The 17,373-nt window shown below is 44.6% G+C and overlaps 1 protein-coding gene across 4 annotated transcripts in view; it reads right to left on the minus strand.

Moving 5' to 3' along the window:
• Zir (dedicator of cytokinesis) overlaps window positions 1-17,373 on the minus strand; it is a 56,569-nt gene that overhangs the window by 32,972 nt on the left and 6,224 nt on the right. For 2 of the 4 annotated variants that reach the window (XM_077643478.1, XM_077643476.1), the window contains exons 8-21: window positions 16,884-17,033; window positions 14,966-15,028; window positions 14,306-14,477; window positions 12,565-12,585; window positions 11,843-11,970; window positions 10,734-10,827; window positions 10,210-10,493; window positions 9,578-9,648; window positions 8,366-8,510; window positions 7,417-7,605; window positions 5,996-6,271; window positions 4,163-4,351; window positions 2,189-2,569; window positions 723-872 (exon numbers count right to left, since the gene is read on the minus strand). In XM_077643478.1, the coding sequence (XP_077499604.1) occupies window positions 723-872; window positions 2,189-2,569; window positions 4,163-4,351; window positions 5,996-6,271; window positions 7,417-7,605; window positions 8,366-8,510; window positions 9,578-9,648; window positions 10,210-10,493; window positions 10,734-10,827; window positions 11,843-11,970; window positions 12,565-12,585; window positions 14,306-14,477; window positions 14,966-15,028; window positions 16,884-17,033 (2,313 nt within the window). The remainder of the gene's footprint in view (window positions 1-722; window positions 873-2,188; window positions 2,570-4,162; window positions 4,352-5,995; window positions 6,272-7,416; window positions 7,606-8,365; window positions 8,511-9,577; window positions 9,649-10,209; window positions 10,494-10,733; window positions 10,828-11,842; window positions 11,971-12,564; window positions 12,586-14,305; window positions 14,478-14,965; window positions 15,029-16,883; window positions 17,034-17,373) is intronic. The other 2 variants (XM_077643479.1, XM_077643477.1) reach the window with 1 other exon arrangement.

Genomic DNA, 17,373 nt, shown 5'->3' on the forward strand with positions numbered 1-17,373 from the left:
GTTTATGGCAATGCTGATGTCTCATCTTTCTATGCTTTTTATCTGAATTCACACTGTATAAAAAACTATGTTATTCTTTTTTCTTAGCTGTTTTATGTTGACTTACACTGACCATTGATTTTGTACCCATTTTTCATTCACCCTCCCTTATGTAAAGCCTCAATGGGGCCCTTCACGGTTAATAAACGATGATTATTTCATATCTTCCTGCCCACAATTTATTTTGTGCAGAACACCAACGGCTGTGTTGTCCCCGTCTTTTGCAGCACGCAAGCAGTTTCCAGTAATGTTAGGTTACCACTCACGCACATTTAAACCTCAGAAGAGGAGAATTACAAAGGGTCGGTAACCACGAATCACAGTACCCTCCAAATGAAAAAAAAGCGCTTCATCTTAACCCTGCATGCCATGGTGTCACTTCTCTGTAGCATGGACAACAGAAATCTCAAGTCCATGTAATCAATGCCACAAGTGACAACTAATGTCTGACCGCATCCGACACTCCCGTGCAGCAATCTTCCGCAACAATTCTCTAACAGACATAAGGCACTTGAATCTGCAATCACAGTATGCCTCTGCTGTCAACATGTCCCACAAGAGCTGGTATCACTCGCACAGATTTCCAATACTTCAGCGCTAGTTCAACACCAGCGCTGAACACTTTCAGGTTACAACGTTACAACACAGAAAGAAAACTTTCAGAAATATTTTGGGGCACCCACCTTGACCAGCTTGAACACATATCCACGATCCATGATTGACAGCAGGTCATGAAGGAAAAAGGCCAGACTGTTGTTGAGGTTCTGCACGTACCGGAAGTCCCGCACTTCCCGATGGCAGCGGCTGATGACGTCGGACGTCAGCGAGGTCACCTGCAACAATGAAAAAGGCTGGCCTTAGGCTTCGGACACACCAGTGCAGTGGGCCGAGAAGCAGTAACTAAAAAAAGCAGGAGCATGAGTGTTAAAGCAGCCCTCAGATATGCAAGTTTCAACAAGAGCACATCTAGGTTACCAACACCATAAACACTACGTTCCTTTAACAGATCACAGCAGTGCCATAACCCTTAGGTGGTTGGCATTTTAAATCAACAAGGAGCTACTCACAACTGTTCGTTTTCTTGTCGTCACCTCAATAAATGTGCAAAATGTGAAAGTCATCACACACACTTTAACATTCATCATCGCCATTTTCACCAGCCCTACATTCCACATCATCCCTTGAAAACAAAAAAAATTTCTCCATGTTGTCCATACACTGCAGCTGTTAACTGATTATGGTTTCTAGTTTCATAGCTACGCCACTTGAAATGCACACCAGCACACCTGGCACCATCTGCTGAACTGAGAAGAAACTACAACCATGCTGGAAGTTTGTAACTTCATTAGTGCACTAATCATGGGAACAAACAACACTGGACGCAAAAACCACACACACAGACAGGGCACAAACTATCAACTGATTTTATTCCACGGTGAACACATTTTATATGAGCTAATAAAAGAAAAAAAGAATGAAAGAACAATCAAACATGGTGGCATCAGGTTGCTGAGTTAGGTTCTTTTCGTCTGTGGAGGATGGGCATGTGCAGTAGTTCTGTTTTGTTTTTTTTCATGTGTCCTTAAGAAGTCGACTTCTCACTTCTTCATCGTTTGCGCTCTGTGTGTGTGTGTGGTTTTTGTGTCCAGTGTTGTTTGTTACCATGAGTAGCGCACTAATGAAGTTAAATATGAACCAACTAGGCCCATTTGCAGCTTTACTGACGTTCATGCTGGAAGGACAGGCTTTGACTGACAACATAACATGAAAGCAAGCTCACTATAAACCATAAGCCCTTTAACCACCAAATTAATTCCAGAATATTGTACCGAAATCCGCCATTTTTTTCTGACATTTTCTGGAGGAAAATGAGACTGCTTCAGGCTTAAACATGTGCCTAAGGCACGGAACACTTCTTACGGACAAGTACCACCCTCTAATGTTGAAAACTGCAACCAAAAGTAATTGCCGACCATAACTTGTCTTTGGCGGTGGGAGCAGTGCAACACCGGGGTGGACAAGTGTGACTTATCACTGGCAGTTTTAGTACAATCTCCCATGACGAGCAAAGCGCACGGTTGGTGTTTTTAAATAGTTAAATATGCCATGCAGGTTCTTTCATGCACGGGAAACATACGAGGATCCTCACCAATGTGGTGATGTCGTCCACAAAGCGGCTGCTGAACCTTGTCCGGCGTGGGGCCTGCAGCCGGCCCGTGGCCGCAAGGTGCTGAGTCATGCTCTTGACCACAAGCTCCAGCAGAAACCATGTGTTGCCGAGCGCCAGCTCCCGTGCTGCTCCGCTTGACACCACCCACTGGAGCACGAGCTCCTCATGGACCAACTTCCGCGGCGGAGGTGACCTGAGTGGCGACGATGCATTTCCGTTGCCAGGCCTCATGCTGGCTGTGCGGTCGAGGGGCCGTGCCACCACTACACTGACGTCCGACTCCGAATCAATGTGTGCCAGCACGGACGCAGTCGAACTGGCGAGATCCGGATTGCTGCTGCTGCGACCGTGGGGCGACATCTGAAAAAATACCGCATTTACATGAATATAATGCATTTATTTTTCCTTGGTTCACCGGCTAAAGACCACTTCTCCCAATACGTTTGAAGCCAAAGTGTGGTATTGTATTCTGTAGTTATGTTTGTATAAACTAGGTGGCGCTAGGCATGCGCCCTATCTGGTCAGCTGACTCGCACATCTGTATATATATTCATCATTGAACTGGAATAAAGGGGGAGTTGGTCGATGTATGTATGTACGTGGCGGGTGCTTGACGTGGTGGTGCTCCGGCTGCTCCGGGCAGTCGGACCGGGCAGTTCCCCAACGGTACGGGATACAACACAAAGTACAATTTTAATGAGCTTTTTTTTTTTCTCGCTGCTCCCTACTGCGAGCTTCACCGCCTCTCTTGTGAGCTATTAGGAGAAGGCAACTTTCCGACAGCCTCGCGGCGGTGCAGCGTACATGAGCAAAGGGCTGCGAAAGTGGAAAGAAGGGGACACTGGTCGCTGAGACAAAGAATGAACTAAAAGAGTTGGGCGGGGTAGAGAAAAGGAAAGGAGGGTGAGCAGGTGCAGGTTTGGGCAGCACGAAACATGAAGCAGCGATGCATGATGATGAATGTGGCCACTGCTGTGTGGGAATGTCGGAGGCTTTGCTGCGCATGATGATGTTGTGCGCCTTTCAAAAGTGTTACTTCCGAAATAACATCCGTTCCTGTTTTTTTTTCCAAACCCTCGGCTTAGCTGTCTTGAACAGGCTGAGATTGCGTATTATAATCGTAATATATTTATTTTCATTTTCATCAGGTCTCGAACCTCCCGCTCCCCCCTCGCAAGTTATAGTCATTGTTGCGTTGTATATATGTGTAAATATGGTAAGTCAGGTAGAAACAGGCACTTTATTCCAACATGCAAAGTGTAATGGGATGCGAAAAGCACACGCCGCAATGGGGGGAGGGGAGAAGGCGATGTTCAACTTCCACACCACAGTGGCATGTAACCAAACGTGCAGCGTCAGTGGCGAGCCATGCCGCTCCTTGCCAATTGTTCCCTTCTGCACTCCTCTTTTTCTGTGGATGCTGCTGGCAATGTGACATAGGAAATGAGGTACCAACAGCTGTTGCTGTATAACCACTAATCCATCTTGTATGCTATAAAGCTGCCATCTTCAATAGAAAGCAATGAACAATAACAAACAAGAATGCGATTTCTCATCTTTTAGATCCTATAATCATTTGCCAAAGCAAATGCTATCCTGGGTTTCAGAGAACTTGCTGCTTTGAGACATTACCTCACTGTCAAGGTGATACTTTACTGACCACACCATACATTAAGGTTTACAGTATCGACAGCAGATGACACTTCGCCATTTGATCAAATACTGTAACATCAACAGAAGTATACTGTGATAAACTTTTCTGGATCCTGCAAAAGTTTGGCTGATGCACGTGTCTTCTTGGCTTTCAGATAATTTGCTGCTTTGAGGCTATACATTATCACTGACATGGTACTCTGCCTCATTCTACAATACCTTACACTATCAGTAGCAGACAATGCCTCACTGTACTCATGATTACCGTGACATCAGCTGAAGTCATTGAAAAGACCTCACCGAAAGTGGTACAGAACATGCCGGATGTCCAGCAGGGCTGCACGCGGTGCCAGGAAATGGAGGCGAGCTTTCGTCGCCGGACGGTGAAGGAAGGTATGGCTCGGGGTGTGGCAGCGTGCATTGGTACTGAATGTAAGTAGCCAGCAGGGCGTTCCTTCCGTGGATGTCGTTACGGTCTTCCAACAATTTCTGCAAGGCAGACATAGACAGCAGACTAATGCAGTCAACTTACGTTGAAACGTTATTCAGAGGTGTTGTGCGACCTACAACGACAACAACAAAAAACAGCAACGCTATGGTAAAAACATACCGAGCACAAGAAAGAGCAATTATGGCCAACCCAACAATGCCGACCTTGTGTTCAAGTTGCGGATCCTGAACGCAAGGCTGGCAGTCAAAGGAACCAAATTATGCTCACAACTCAAGGCAGCGAACCCGACACACCTTTCGTTTATCCCTAGCAATGGCATTCTGCACCTACTTGGCGAATCCCTCAGTTCCCAAACTACAGCAAAACCTCATTGGTATGTATTTTTTTTAAAAAACGCGCGAAAAAAAAACATTATCCAGGGAAAAAGCATGATCTCAACTCCCAACTTTTGAAAAATGTAATCATGAGTGAGGTATAAAGCATTTATTTTTTTGGCATGCAGCCTAAACAGCTCCTTTTTTAGTGTTTGCAGAATATAGTCCGCATTTTTGCATTCTCTTTAGCACGGAAGAAACTTTGCAACACATCTGGTCCACTGACAGGAATGGCGAAAGTAGCCGGGACCTCTTCCTCGTTGTGTCGGATGCTTCGCCCGTTTCCACCAGTGCATTGCGAGGAAGCTGCCGCGGTGTATGACCGTCAAAGCGTTTTCTTGCTTCTTATGCTATGTTCCCCATGCCTGGCCTGGTCGTGTGTAAGTGCATTGCTGTAGTTCTATGATGCTTCACCCCTTTGCCCTTAGGCACTGCGAAATAGCTGTTGCGCTTTCCCTCGTGACGGCGCATTCCCACGGGAATGGCCCACTCATGTGTTAGTGCACTGTTTATTTATTATATATTTTTTTGCTGCTTCGCCCTACTGCCCCTACAATCCAACACATGTCGTGTACCCAACTCATATGATTGCACACGTATGGTTTGTCACTAAACATATCACCAGAATTAGTAAAAATTTTTAATGAGTAGTCAAAAAATCGTGTTATCCGACAAGGATTTACCAAAAAAAAAAAACTGTGTGCCTCTATGGGGCATTTTAACTCTTCGCCATTTTTTGCATATGAACATGGAAATCATTATAACTGGAGTCATTTCAGAGTTGCCTCACTATTTTATAAATTTTTTCACTTCATCACATTCCACAGAGCCCAAAACTGGCAAAGAACATCGCTGGAGCAAAGAAAAATGGTTCGTCAAGTCCACAAGGCAGACAGCTCCATTGCCTTCAGCTCTTTCCTTGGTCTCAATGAATGCTAGCTTCATTATATCCTCATGGCTGGCCCTATTCTCAAATCCCAAATGTGCATATGTGCGTGCAAGCACGTGTGCGCACATTAGTTGCTAAAAACATTAATTCTATGGCTAGATTATTTGTCTGCACTTCTGTGACTGATTCGTTAATTAGACCAGCAAATAAATTAATTAATAAATGGTCAATTGACTGATTACCTGAACCTTCTCCTTCATTACGTGTACCAGATATACAGGGTCTCTAGCACTGCTGACGTCTATGAAACGTATAGCAAAAAATTAACAGCTTATGATTTCACAAAATTCAAACGCCCTGCCAAACAAATTCTACAATCAAGCTTAACATGAAACATGTCCGACGTTAAGGGTGCTCACCACGACTGAGTCAGCCACAGCAGCAAGGGCATGAAATGCCGCCTGCCCGAGATTGAACGGCTGACCACCAAGCCGGGGTGGCTGCACAAGAAGCCGAACGAGTGCGTCCAGAATGGTCGGCAGGAACCGAACCAGTGGACCGGGCTTGCACCGTACAAGCTCCATCAGGCTCGCACGGAGCATGGTCTCTGCCGTTTCACCGTTGAGGAGTCGCTGCGGCACATGCCCGCACTCAACGGCTGTGCACAGCTGGAAGAACCGATCCAGGTGCTCGTCCTGCGAGAAGTCAAGGCATCCAAGTTCACGTGCAGCGGCAGGTGAGACAGTGATCCTGAACACCTTGCGTGCATGTCAAGACTTCAACAGTGCAATCCGATCGTTCTGTACACAATAAGGAAGCTGCAGTGAACAGAAAACAAGTTAGGAAGCACAAAACTTTGTGCAAAGTGAAGAAAGCACTAACAGCCTGTAACACAGACATATATTTCTCACATAAGTACTACTGGTGAGTAATAAACCAGACGAGCATAACAGGCACAGTAACACTTGTTAATTTGTACTTAAGGGACCAGAAAAAAACGTCTCAATAATTAATAGGTAAAGTTTCTGAATGGCTCCTAAAAACTGACAAAAACTTAGCAAATGTTAATACGCCTATATAACACAAGACCCTGCGACACCACTTTGCGGTTGTGACAACGGTGCAAGCACTAGTTCACATTGCTGCGCACAGAAGGCGCCAGAGATCCGCGACACTGCGAACGATACAAGCATTAGCTAGCACCTCTCCATCCTTCTCACGCCCCTCCTTCATGTTACAGCAATGCAACGACGCCAAAGAACTGGGAAACGTGCCCTCAATTGCCATCATAGTAAAACAGTTCACGTAATAACAAATTAAGTAGGTGAAAACACCTGTGCCACGGTTGTCTGCTTCTAAGATAACGACAGCGCAACTACAGCGATTTTTCGCAGTTCCGTCAAATGCATTACTGCGTGCACACTCTTGGGAAAGTCCAGACAGAACTGCTGTATATGGTGAAGTCTTCAGCAACTTTATTCCAGTGAAGCCACCTCACATGCGGCATTGTTGCAATCTACACTGTACCATGCAATTCACATCTGAGGAGGGTTATCTGAATGATCGCTTCCTCTGCTGGTCATTTCCTAGCTGGTCCTTTTCTGGGCTCCATAAAGAGCCTTTCTGAATTAAACGGTATAAACCGAGACACATCCAAACTAATGAGCCTCCGATGCCACAGACATGCATTGGTGTTAGCCAGGACCACACCAGCAGTCCCAATTTATCTCAATTTTCAGAGGAAGTTATCAGACATTCCAAGTAAATCAAATGGCGTGCATTGTGAGACCTCACACATTTCCTTGTATTTGAATGGGAGGGAACAGGTAGCATAACCAACCTGTGGATGGACGGTAGACACCGCCTGCAAGGAAATGTCAAAGAGTCCCTTGTGACCGTCAACCCACTTGGTACCGGGAATCTGGACGCTTGGCGATAAGAATGAGTAGCTCGCAGGAGGCTGCTCCAGCATTACTGGCAGCAACTGGTCACCCATCTCGAGCTGGCCATCGTGGTACAGCGGCAGCCACTGTGAAGAAGTGGGTAACACAGGCAAAAAGTTGTATTCCAAGCCTATATTACGGCAGCAAAATCTTATCCCAGGGCATGGAAACCCCTTCGGTGGTCCAAAAGGCCTATACATTGTTAAGCTTTCACAAAGCAACAGCCTCGATACGCGTATAACTTGCTTCTTTTGATACACAACAACCCACTTCCGTGCCGTATTTACACTGTTACACTCTCTGAATTGTCGCGAGGCAAGCAGAACTAAAATGAACAGTTCAAAGCAGCCCAAGGTCTATGCGGCAGCTAGTCTGTGGATCATAAGTGGTATGCGCATCAGTATCTTTATGGAAACGGGCCACAGACAGAGAGCATGAAAAAAATTAATGCAGTCTTTCTCCGAAGAGCACAACTTGAGATCGCCACAAATCATTGCCACCCCTACTATATGCATACACACCTAAATAAGAGGGGAGAGAGATGAAAATTCAGTGTGTGGAAGGGTCAAGAGATTACCTAGAGGAACATGCCTCAAGTCTGCCACTCCACTTCAGCAAGAAGGGAAAAGGAATAACAGAAACAGGAAGAGAGAGAAGACAAGAGGCAATGGCAGCTGCATAATTAAGATTTAAGACCAGATAAGCATGGTTCTCAAACATATCATTGGATTCCAAGTCAAGTGTCCATAAGGAGACTAGTGTCCAGGCTGGCGTCAAACAAAGACTGCAGCACTCAAGATGCCCGAAGCTAAACACGCAAAGGTAAATGCACTCAAACGAGCTTACAGTGTAGCCAATGGGGGTCTCGGTGGGCGTGGTCTGTTCCACCTTGCGCTGGCAGCTGATGTGGTAGAAGGTGAAGAACAGGTGGTGCCTGTCCGTGAGCTTGGCTGGCAGCTTCACCTTGATCTCATCGTGGAAGTCGGGGGACCTGTTAGGAGTCGCAAAAAGTCATGGCAGGCTGGCGGGTCACACTGCTGTTTACAGCACAAGCGGGGCAGAGACCTTGTTCTTGGCATGGGCATGCTGCCTTTATCACCAACTTGGCTTGGTTATCCCTACGGTCGTATATCTGCACTTTAATCAGCATTGCTGAAATAAGCAGCCTTTTGCATACAGTGCAATCTCGATAGAACGAATGCGGTTATTACGAATTACTGACTTACTCAAACTATTCATAAATATTTTTAACGAATATAAGCAAATATCAAACACGGTTTGCCATTAACGAATACATCGAACTGCCAAGCACAAAGCTGTGCTGGCTCGGATGGCAGGTGTTAGGTTTTGCGTCACTACATGAGTGGTTGGTGGTGGTGTGGCAAGTGTATTGCGCCATGGTTTACGCTTTATCTCACACTTGCTAACAGCGCCACGGAAGATATGTGGTACGAACAATTGGTAATCATGCGGTCAGCATCCACCAACAGTGCCGTGGAACTAGCAGCATGGTTGGTTGTAGCCTTCCAGAGGCTTCCTGTGCTCACGTCGGCCATCACGGAGGTGGTGAAAATGGCGATAGCTTTCGTTCTGGCATCCCTCTTCTCACGCGACACCACTGTAATGCAGAGAAGCCACCCTACCTGAGATTGCACCTACCGCCACGTGTTGCGCCGGGAAGCCAACCTAACTGGGGTTTGGCTTTTGGTTTTTTGCGGACTCCACAATTGTCGCGAGCGGCTTCGAAAACGGCACTAAAACTTTAAATAACGGTCTCTTCCAGTTGCTGGCCATTCACCAACTAAATTGCACCTGTCCTGTGTGAGTTTTCGGCAAAATTTTATATTATGAATTTCGGTTATATCGAACTATTTTACGATTTTTTTACTTGTTTGCTGTAACCAGGTTTGACTGTATAACCTATTCAGTAGCTAATAGTATGCTATTACCTATCGTTTCTTCTTGCAGGCAGAGCAGTCTGCAGTTTGTTGAACTTGCACACAACAAATTCAAACAGCCCAGAAATGAACAGAAGAGGGAAAGAAAGAGCCCACTTACTTGTTATGGTAGGTCACCGCAGTGTACACTTCTGTAACAAATTCGGGGCAGCTTGATTTACCAAACAGTACCTGCAACAGAGGAAAAAAAGCAGTGTGCAATATCTATATTAAGGCACAGAAGATGGCACGACCTGATGACATCATTAATTCCGTTGAAGCAAATTTCATAAGGAAGAGAGAAACCTGTTTCTTTCAGCAGAGCTTCTATTCAAGAAAAGCACAAAACACTGCTACATCATGACTAGAAAACACTCTCACAGACCTTCACCCCCACCCCCTTTCCACCTTCTGTTAATACGAATGATTCAAGAATAAAAAAAAACAGCACGAAGCACCACACCTGCTTTTAATCCGCTTCTTTAGTCCGTGCTCTATCATTGATATGGTGTTATTTCATTGGAGATAGAGTGTAGCCAGCCGACTTGTAAATAAGTGAATGGAGAGTAGAAAAAAAAAGCAACTAGCTAGGGCGGATAATTCACTTCAAACCTCTCAGCAATAGTACAAAGCCAGATTAGGATCTACAAAGTGAGAGTCGATATCAGATCAATAACATCTGCTCGCACACAAATCCCATCCTTCATCCTCGCCTAAGCTAAGCGAAGCGTCATCCCGTGACAAAACACTCACGGGCAGAGCACAGGTCACTTCGTCCTCTCCACAGAGGAGCTGAATCCGGCAGGCAATATTGCGTGCAGATCCCGGCCGGCCGGCAAAGTTGAGAGAGCGCGGGTAGATGTAGAGGAGGTTCCGGTACGTGTACTCCGGCCTCAGCACGTCCCGCAGGGGAAGCTCGAGCATCTCCTTGGTCGGGCGGCCCTTCTCGTCCGGGTACGGATGGATGCGCGCCAGCTCGGGGCTCAGGCAGTACCGCACCTCCTCCGGGCACGGAGAGATGTCCAAGCGCAGTGAGCCTGGCATGAAATTTACGCATAGTTGGCGACAGAAATACAGTTCACAAGCAACTGCAACCACAGGTCTACGCAAGCCTTTTATTCTCACCTTCATTAAGCATTTTTATGTCTAAAAACAAAAAAATGTATCTCAAAGTCGACAAGTGCAACCAAGTGAAAACATTTCATAATGCTGAAACACCCCTCAGTAAACAAGCAAAGAAAGTTCCTCGAGCAATCTACCTCAATGCAGCGCCTTACCTGGGATGCACTTGAGTCTTTTCAGCATTGAGCCAGACCGTTTGAGGTCTATGAGAAACTTGTACAGGTCTTCATCTCTCAGTCTGTCACTCTCCTGCGCCAACAATGCATCAGCGTTTCAAGTGAACCCCTTACTACACAAGTAGCCACAAAGCATTCCAAGCACTGCGGGACGTACGGGGTCATAAACAGTGCACGCTGATTTGCACGCAAAAGTGTCAAGGACTGCTCAGAACAACGTGCCAGGTGAAAGTTCAGAAAGGAGGACAGCAACATGACTTTTGTGAACACTAGCATTGCAATCTTTAGTAGGTAGACAATACACCTCTATAATTTACAATATATATCAGCTAATTTCAGAGGTACCGACAATGAGCCAGTCTGTGCACAGGGTTTCTTTTTCCTTATTTTGCAACTGAATCATAGCTAAGAAACATGCACCCAAGATATAGTTACTTGAAATTAAGACAATGGCAGTGTTTATCAAAACTGGGCACAGGTGAATAAGAAGGCACACATACCCTGCCCTGTACGGCCTGTATACAAGGGTTTTTCTTTACATTCTATACAGGACAATTATAAGATATAGATACCTAATTTGAACACATTAGGGAACTGTTCAATTAATATTCACAAACGTCCTGGGAAAAAGTATCTGCCTGGCCACATAACATGTGGTGCTGTGCACCCCTGAAACATTTTAATAAAAATGAACAGTACTAAATAAAATACTCTAAATATATGAGCACGCACACTCACATATACATTCTTTTCACATAATTAACATTAATACAGAGTCACATAATTAATATACATTAGACAGTTACCGTACAATCCTATGTAAGGGCTGCATCCCCTCTTGTGGACTAGATAACTAAGAAAAAAAAATACGGTTTTGAGATGTTTTTAATTCGCGTATTGGTCACATCTTCAAAATTAACACCTGAATTAAAAAAAAAAAGTGCTGCCCTAACACAAGTTTATACAGTAATTACTGCAATTACAGCAAATGCAGCCAATAAATGTGGAATATATAACAGACGTGTGCCCTGTCTTTCTTTTGTTGCCCGTGTCTACTAGTCAGAATAACGAGGTCTCTGCAGGCTCACCTGTTTAAAGAAGCTCGACACAGTGAGCATCACCGGGCGGAAAGTGTCGAGGCTGTTGGCAAAGTCATCGGGAGACCAGCTGCGGCGCTTTTCGGATCCAGCCCGCCGCTCTAGAGACCCACGCCGTCCTAGGAGCATTGCTCATATTTATTTTTACGTGCCATATCAACAGGTAGTGCTACTGTACGAGCAGGTACAAACATAAAAATTCCGAATTATGTGAAAAAAGGAGTACTTACGAAGAAAAACAAAAGGCAAAGCGCGTACACAAAAACAAGATCAAAAAAAGGCAACTTATTAGCAAGAATCACAATGCTACGGGGCTGAATCATGACAGACAATAAAAAGCAATTTATGCAGTAATAGAGCTTCGACAGCAAAAGCTCTCAATCAATGCAGATGCATTTGTGAGACACATTTGGCAGGCAGAAACGGAATGTAAATCCAAAAACGGGAACGAATGATGATACCAGCACAGCCGAGCAATGACGAGCTGCTGTAGTCACAGCAAGCTACAACAGCATGCAAGGAACAAAAAATACAAAAAATGAATACCTTGACAGGCTAAATTTGACGGCAAGCACCTAACTAGTGTTAATGCTTGCCTACATTCACACACACACTAGCATATGAATAACCAAAAAAATAATAAGATAACCAAGGAAACACAACTACTAAATGCAAACACTACGACACAGGCTGCTAGCAAATGGTGAACTTACCAACAACTATTCCTAGGTTCACTTGATAGACCAACCAAACAGCGCATAGAACAAGAAATAGATTACGGTGTCTCAAAACATGAAACACATATCCACAAGCAAAGTGAGTTATGCAGGAAGCATAACTAAGAAGTACAAATTAATATAGATTGTAAGTAAGTCACACTGTCACAAAGCTACATACAGAAATAAAGGTGCCTATTGAGGTGACCTAACACAAAATACTGAAATTCTCCCCCATCCTCAAGTTCTGCCTATTATAGTCAAGGGTCTGACGGAATCCCGTCTGGTCGGGATGGTACATGATACTAGTGAGTCGCACCGACCAAAACCGACCAAGACGTAAAATCCCTTTTCACAAGTGTTCCAGTGGACCTTGCCGTGAAAGTCTGCACCGGTGCCCTTGAATCCGACCCAACGCTACCTGAAAGGACCCCTATCGACGTTCCAGACCTGACTCGACTTCTCCGTTTTTGCCTGACAAACACCTATTTCACCTTTGAGAACGTCCCTTACAAGCAGATCCACGGTGCTGTGATGGGAGCTTCCATCTCCGTCACGGTCGCAAATCTGACCATGGAAGAAATCGAAGGCCGCGCGCTCGCTGCATTCACGCCTGCCCACAAAGTTTTCCTAAGGCACGTGGATGACTGCTTTTGCGTGATGAAGAGGGAAGCATTGAAAGATTTTATTGTAGAACTGAACAGCATAGAGCCAGCCATACAGTTCACCGTGGAAGAAGAAATCGATGGCCGTCTCCCATTTTTGGATCTGCTTGTCACAAGAGATTCCTCTAGATTACATTTCAGCGTTTACCGGAAACCTACACATGCCGGCCGTTACCTCAGTTACAGGTCAATTCACCCAGATTGCCAAAAACGTTCGGTTGTTTCATCGCTCCTCCGACGCATGAAAGTATGTTCCAGGCGGGAAGACTAAGCGGCTGAATCGAAACACATACGACGTGATTTGACAACCTGTGGTTACACGGTGCACATCATCGACTCCATGCAGCGAAAACTTGACCGCCCTAGGATGCAGCCAGCCGAAAGCACAGAAAAGCGAACGGCTCTCCCATACGTCCCAGGCATCAGTGATGCACTTGCGCGTATCTTACGCTCATATGGTGTGCACACTGCTCATGTGCCATCTCAAAAACTGAGAAGCCAACTTGTCAATGTCAAGGACGGGCTTAAGAAAGAAAGATTCCCTGGCGTTGTTTATCAGGTTCCATGTGCCGACTGCCCATCAGTATACATAGGCGAAACAGGAGATTTTGCACGCAGATTACGTGAACATAAGAATGACGTGAAGAACCGGCGCGCAGAACAAAATGCGCTTGCCGAGCATTCAGTATCTGCCAGCCACAATATCAACTGGGCAGAGGCACGTGTGGTCGCCAAAGAAAAAGACAGGAAATCACGGCTCTATCTTGAGTCGCTGATCATCCAAACAACAGCGCATACTATCAATAGAAATGACGGGAATTTGCCACCTATCTACGCGAGATGCCTGGGATCGCATATAGGCCGCATAAAACAGGCACCACAGCAACGTTTTGCCTCATTGTGAACACGGCTCCCGTGTGGGAGCCGAAACGTCATTTCATCTTAATTTTTGGTCAGTGCGACTCACTAGTATCTTCTGCCTCTTATACACACTATTAGGGTAAAATGAAAGACAGGCTGGAGCCCTGTGCCTCACTTAAAATTGCCAATGTGTCAATATACAAGACTCTCACCCAAGGTGTTGTTAGAGCCAATGCTGTCCCGATCACTGCCGCTGTCTTTGTCGAGGCTGTTGACTCCCGTCAACACGTTGAGCAGGTACACTGCCGTCCAGGCAAAGGGCATGCGGTACTTGCCGAGGCGCTTGCACGTCGCCGCAGCATTGGCACGAACTTTCTCCTTGTTCTGCAGGCGCCACACTTTAAGTCAACACCTCTAAGCAACAAAGTAATCTCATGGTGCACGGCAGCAATGCCCATGAATTGTGGTCAATGAAGTGCATTAACAATCTAACGCAGTCCCAGGAAAGCTGAGTAAGCAATATGTATCTGGTTAATAATAATAATAATAATAATAATAATAATAATAATAATAATAATAATAATAATAATAATAATAATCCTTAGGTGCATGCAGGATGCAAAGAGCATGTCTAGGCAGTGACAAGAGTGGTGACAAGAATGCTAGTGGAAACCCCAAATTTCACTGCCTGGTCTTTGCTGTCATATATATATGTGATGAAAATACACAACCACATTTCAGTTTGAGAGGGTTTCAAATTCATATATTTGTAGTAGGTAATAACAGTAGCCGCAAAGCAGAAAAGTTACACAATAGAGGTTTGAGGTACGCTTATTTTTCTTTCTTCTTGAGATAGCAAAACAATGCGTTACCTTTTCGTCCTTCATGTAAGGTTCGGCACACTCATTGATATCTCCTTGTAAAACTTTTTCAAGCTGAAAAAAGACAAATAAAACCAGCCTTACACTTCAGCTCAGGATAGACTCTGAGCAACGTGACGAACAGACTGTGATGCAGAAGAAACCTTCAGTTGTAAGGAGTCTATAAAAACATTAAGACTAAACACAATTTAAGACGGCAACAAAAATGCCAAGTTTAGCAAAAAAACTGAAACACAGAAGTGTTAACACAACATCGAACACTGCAACTGAGCAGTAGATCACATGCTTCAAAGACAGTCAAGTGCAATTTGACTGTTGTCATTTATTCCGATAAGGCAAGCTTTTATACTGGCAACAGAGAAACTAAGCGATATGTTGAAGAAATCACAGTCAAATCTCATTAAAACGAAACAGTTCATAGCAAAGTAAAGTGTAAAACAAAGGAACAGCTATCCCCTTTAGAACCTCCCAAAGCAGCCCATGTATTTGATATCTCGTCCTTATAAAGTAAAATATTAAACTGAAAATTGGATGAAAGCATAAGACAATTTCTGGCGACCAGAAGGCAGCCATAACCAAGGCAGTTGCATTAGCTACAAAGTGTCAGATACTGAAGGACTTTGACATAGCTCTGAGCGTGCTGTCTACAATCCTCAGAAACAAATAGCTAACACCACCATTTACGGTATGAAAAAAACTAGAAAGAAAATGAGATCCCTCGTCTTTAAAGCATCTGAGAGCCCTTTTCAAATGGTTTTCCATTTATTCTGCCCTTTGATCTGGCGTACCCTTTTCCCACAAGACATTGCTGTCACGAAGTGAAGTGTGGCCAGGATGATCATGCGTGATGCGGGAAAGCCAACCAAATCGAGCACTTGGGCCAAAATTGCTGCTGTGTGCCATCTTTCCAAGCAAACTGTATTGGCTTCGGCGCCTAGAAAATGGAACTAAACATTCTGCATAGGTCCCTCCGTGTCCTCTAAGACATTACAGTCGTTCAAGACCCATTTTCTAGGTGTTGAAGCCAATGCAGGACGTGGAAAAGACAGGCACGCATTGGTGGAACTCACATATACGATTCGTGCACCTGTATTCGGCTCTGTAAATGTCGCTCAATGTGCGCGTTGAAGGCACCCTGAATGTACTTCGGTGGTAAGCCTGCTGGCATGTGACAGTTGCAGCCAAAGGCATGTACCGCTGCACCGAAGCAATAGCTATAATGAACAGATTGCAGGGGCCCCTAGACTACACTATAATGAGGTTCAGCTACATATGACACAGACTTTTCATCAGTGCTACTATGACCGTACAATTTTATTAATATTAGCTATTCTTAACATACACAGTAAAATCGGTGTAGCCGACACAGATGTCTGTTCTTTTTAATGTTACTCTATCATTATTATATACTGCTCTATCATTGTTATTATACAATGCACTTTTACTGCTTTCACATCTCTGAATAATGGAATATAAGCACTTTGTTATACAACGTGCAGCAAATACTGAATGTTTTTCTTCTTTTTTTTTTTGTTGCGCACATTTCATTTCTGTTACTGCTCCCAATTCATCATAAAGGTCCCACAGACAGTTTTTGCTCCTGAGTCTTCTTCTGAATCATTTCCATTATTCAGCAAAGGGAAAAAGAAATTGACTCTCAGGTGTAGGTTGATTAGTATAAATGCGATTAAATATCCAAATTTGCTTTTCTTCTTCAGCTCGCTAGTAAATATGTCTGCTCCTATGTCAGAAAGTAACCGCAGACACACCTGGCAGCTACTGTAACACCTTGTACATTTGGATGTATGTGCCTATGCGATTCCTGAGCATAGAAGTTTGTGCTCCTCCCCTTCAGCAAACATCGCTCCCACCCTTGCGCTGCTGTGAGTTGATGAAAAAGAATCCTTACCTTGATGACTAGAAAGAGATCAGTAGATGGGTAGGTGATGTTAAAGATGCAAGCTCTACACAATGTCGAGATGTCATGGTAAGGGATGTGGTCGGAGAGCATTCTCTTCATATTCTCCGAGTTCATGTCAAAGTAAAAATTCTCTGAAACCTGGACACACAGGTGAAGACTCAGTAAAGAAACATGGAGACCTTCATCACGTAGCAACTGCAGGTTTAGTGACGCAGTAACGACCACTATTATGTACTGGCACACTTAACCTGGTGATCCAAAAACAAATTAAACAAAAGCCCAAATGAAGTCAAACTGTACAAGAATTATGTTCTCATGTTCATAGCACTGCTGTCTGTACTGCTCAGCAAAGCTCGCCATATGACAAGATCCACAAAACAATGATAAGAGTGTCTACATCTCGTGCTAATCAATGCAACTATAAAACCATAACGCAGTACCATCAACCATCCGTGGTTTACTGCCACAGGCATTTGAA

The sequence above is a fragment of the Amblyomma americanum genome, chromosome 11, assembly GCF_052857255.1.
Source record: "Amblyomma americanum isolate KBUSLIRL-KWMA chromosome 11, ASM5285725v1, whole genome shotgun sequence".
Lineage (NCBI taxonomy): Eukaryota > Metazoa > Arthropoda > Arachnida > Ixodida > Ixodidae > Amblyomma > Amblyomma americanum.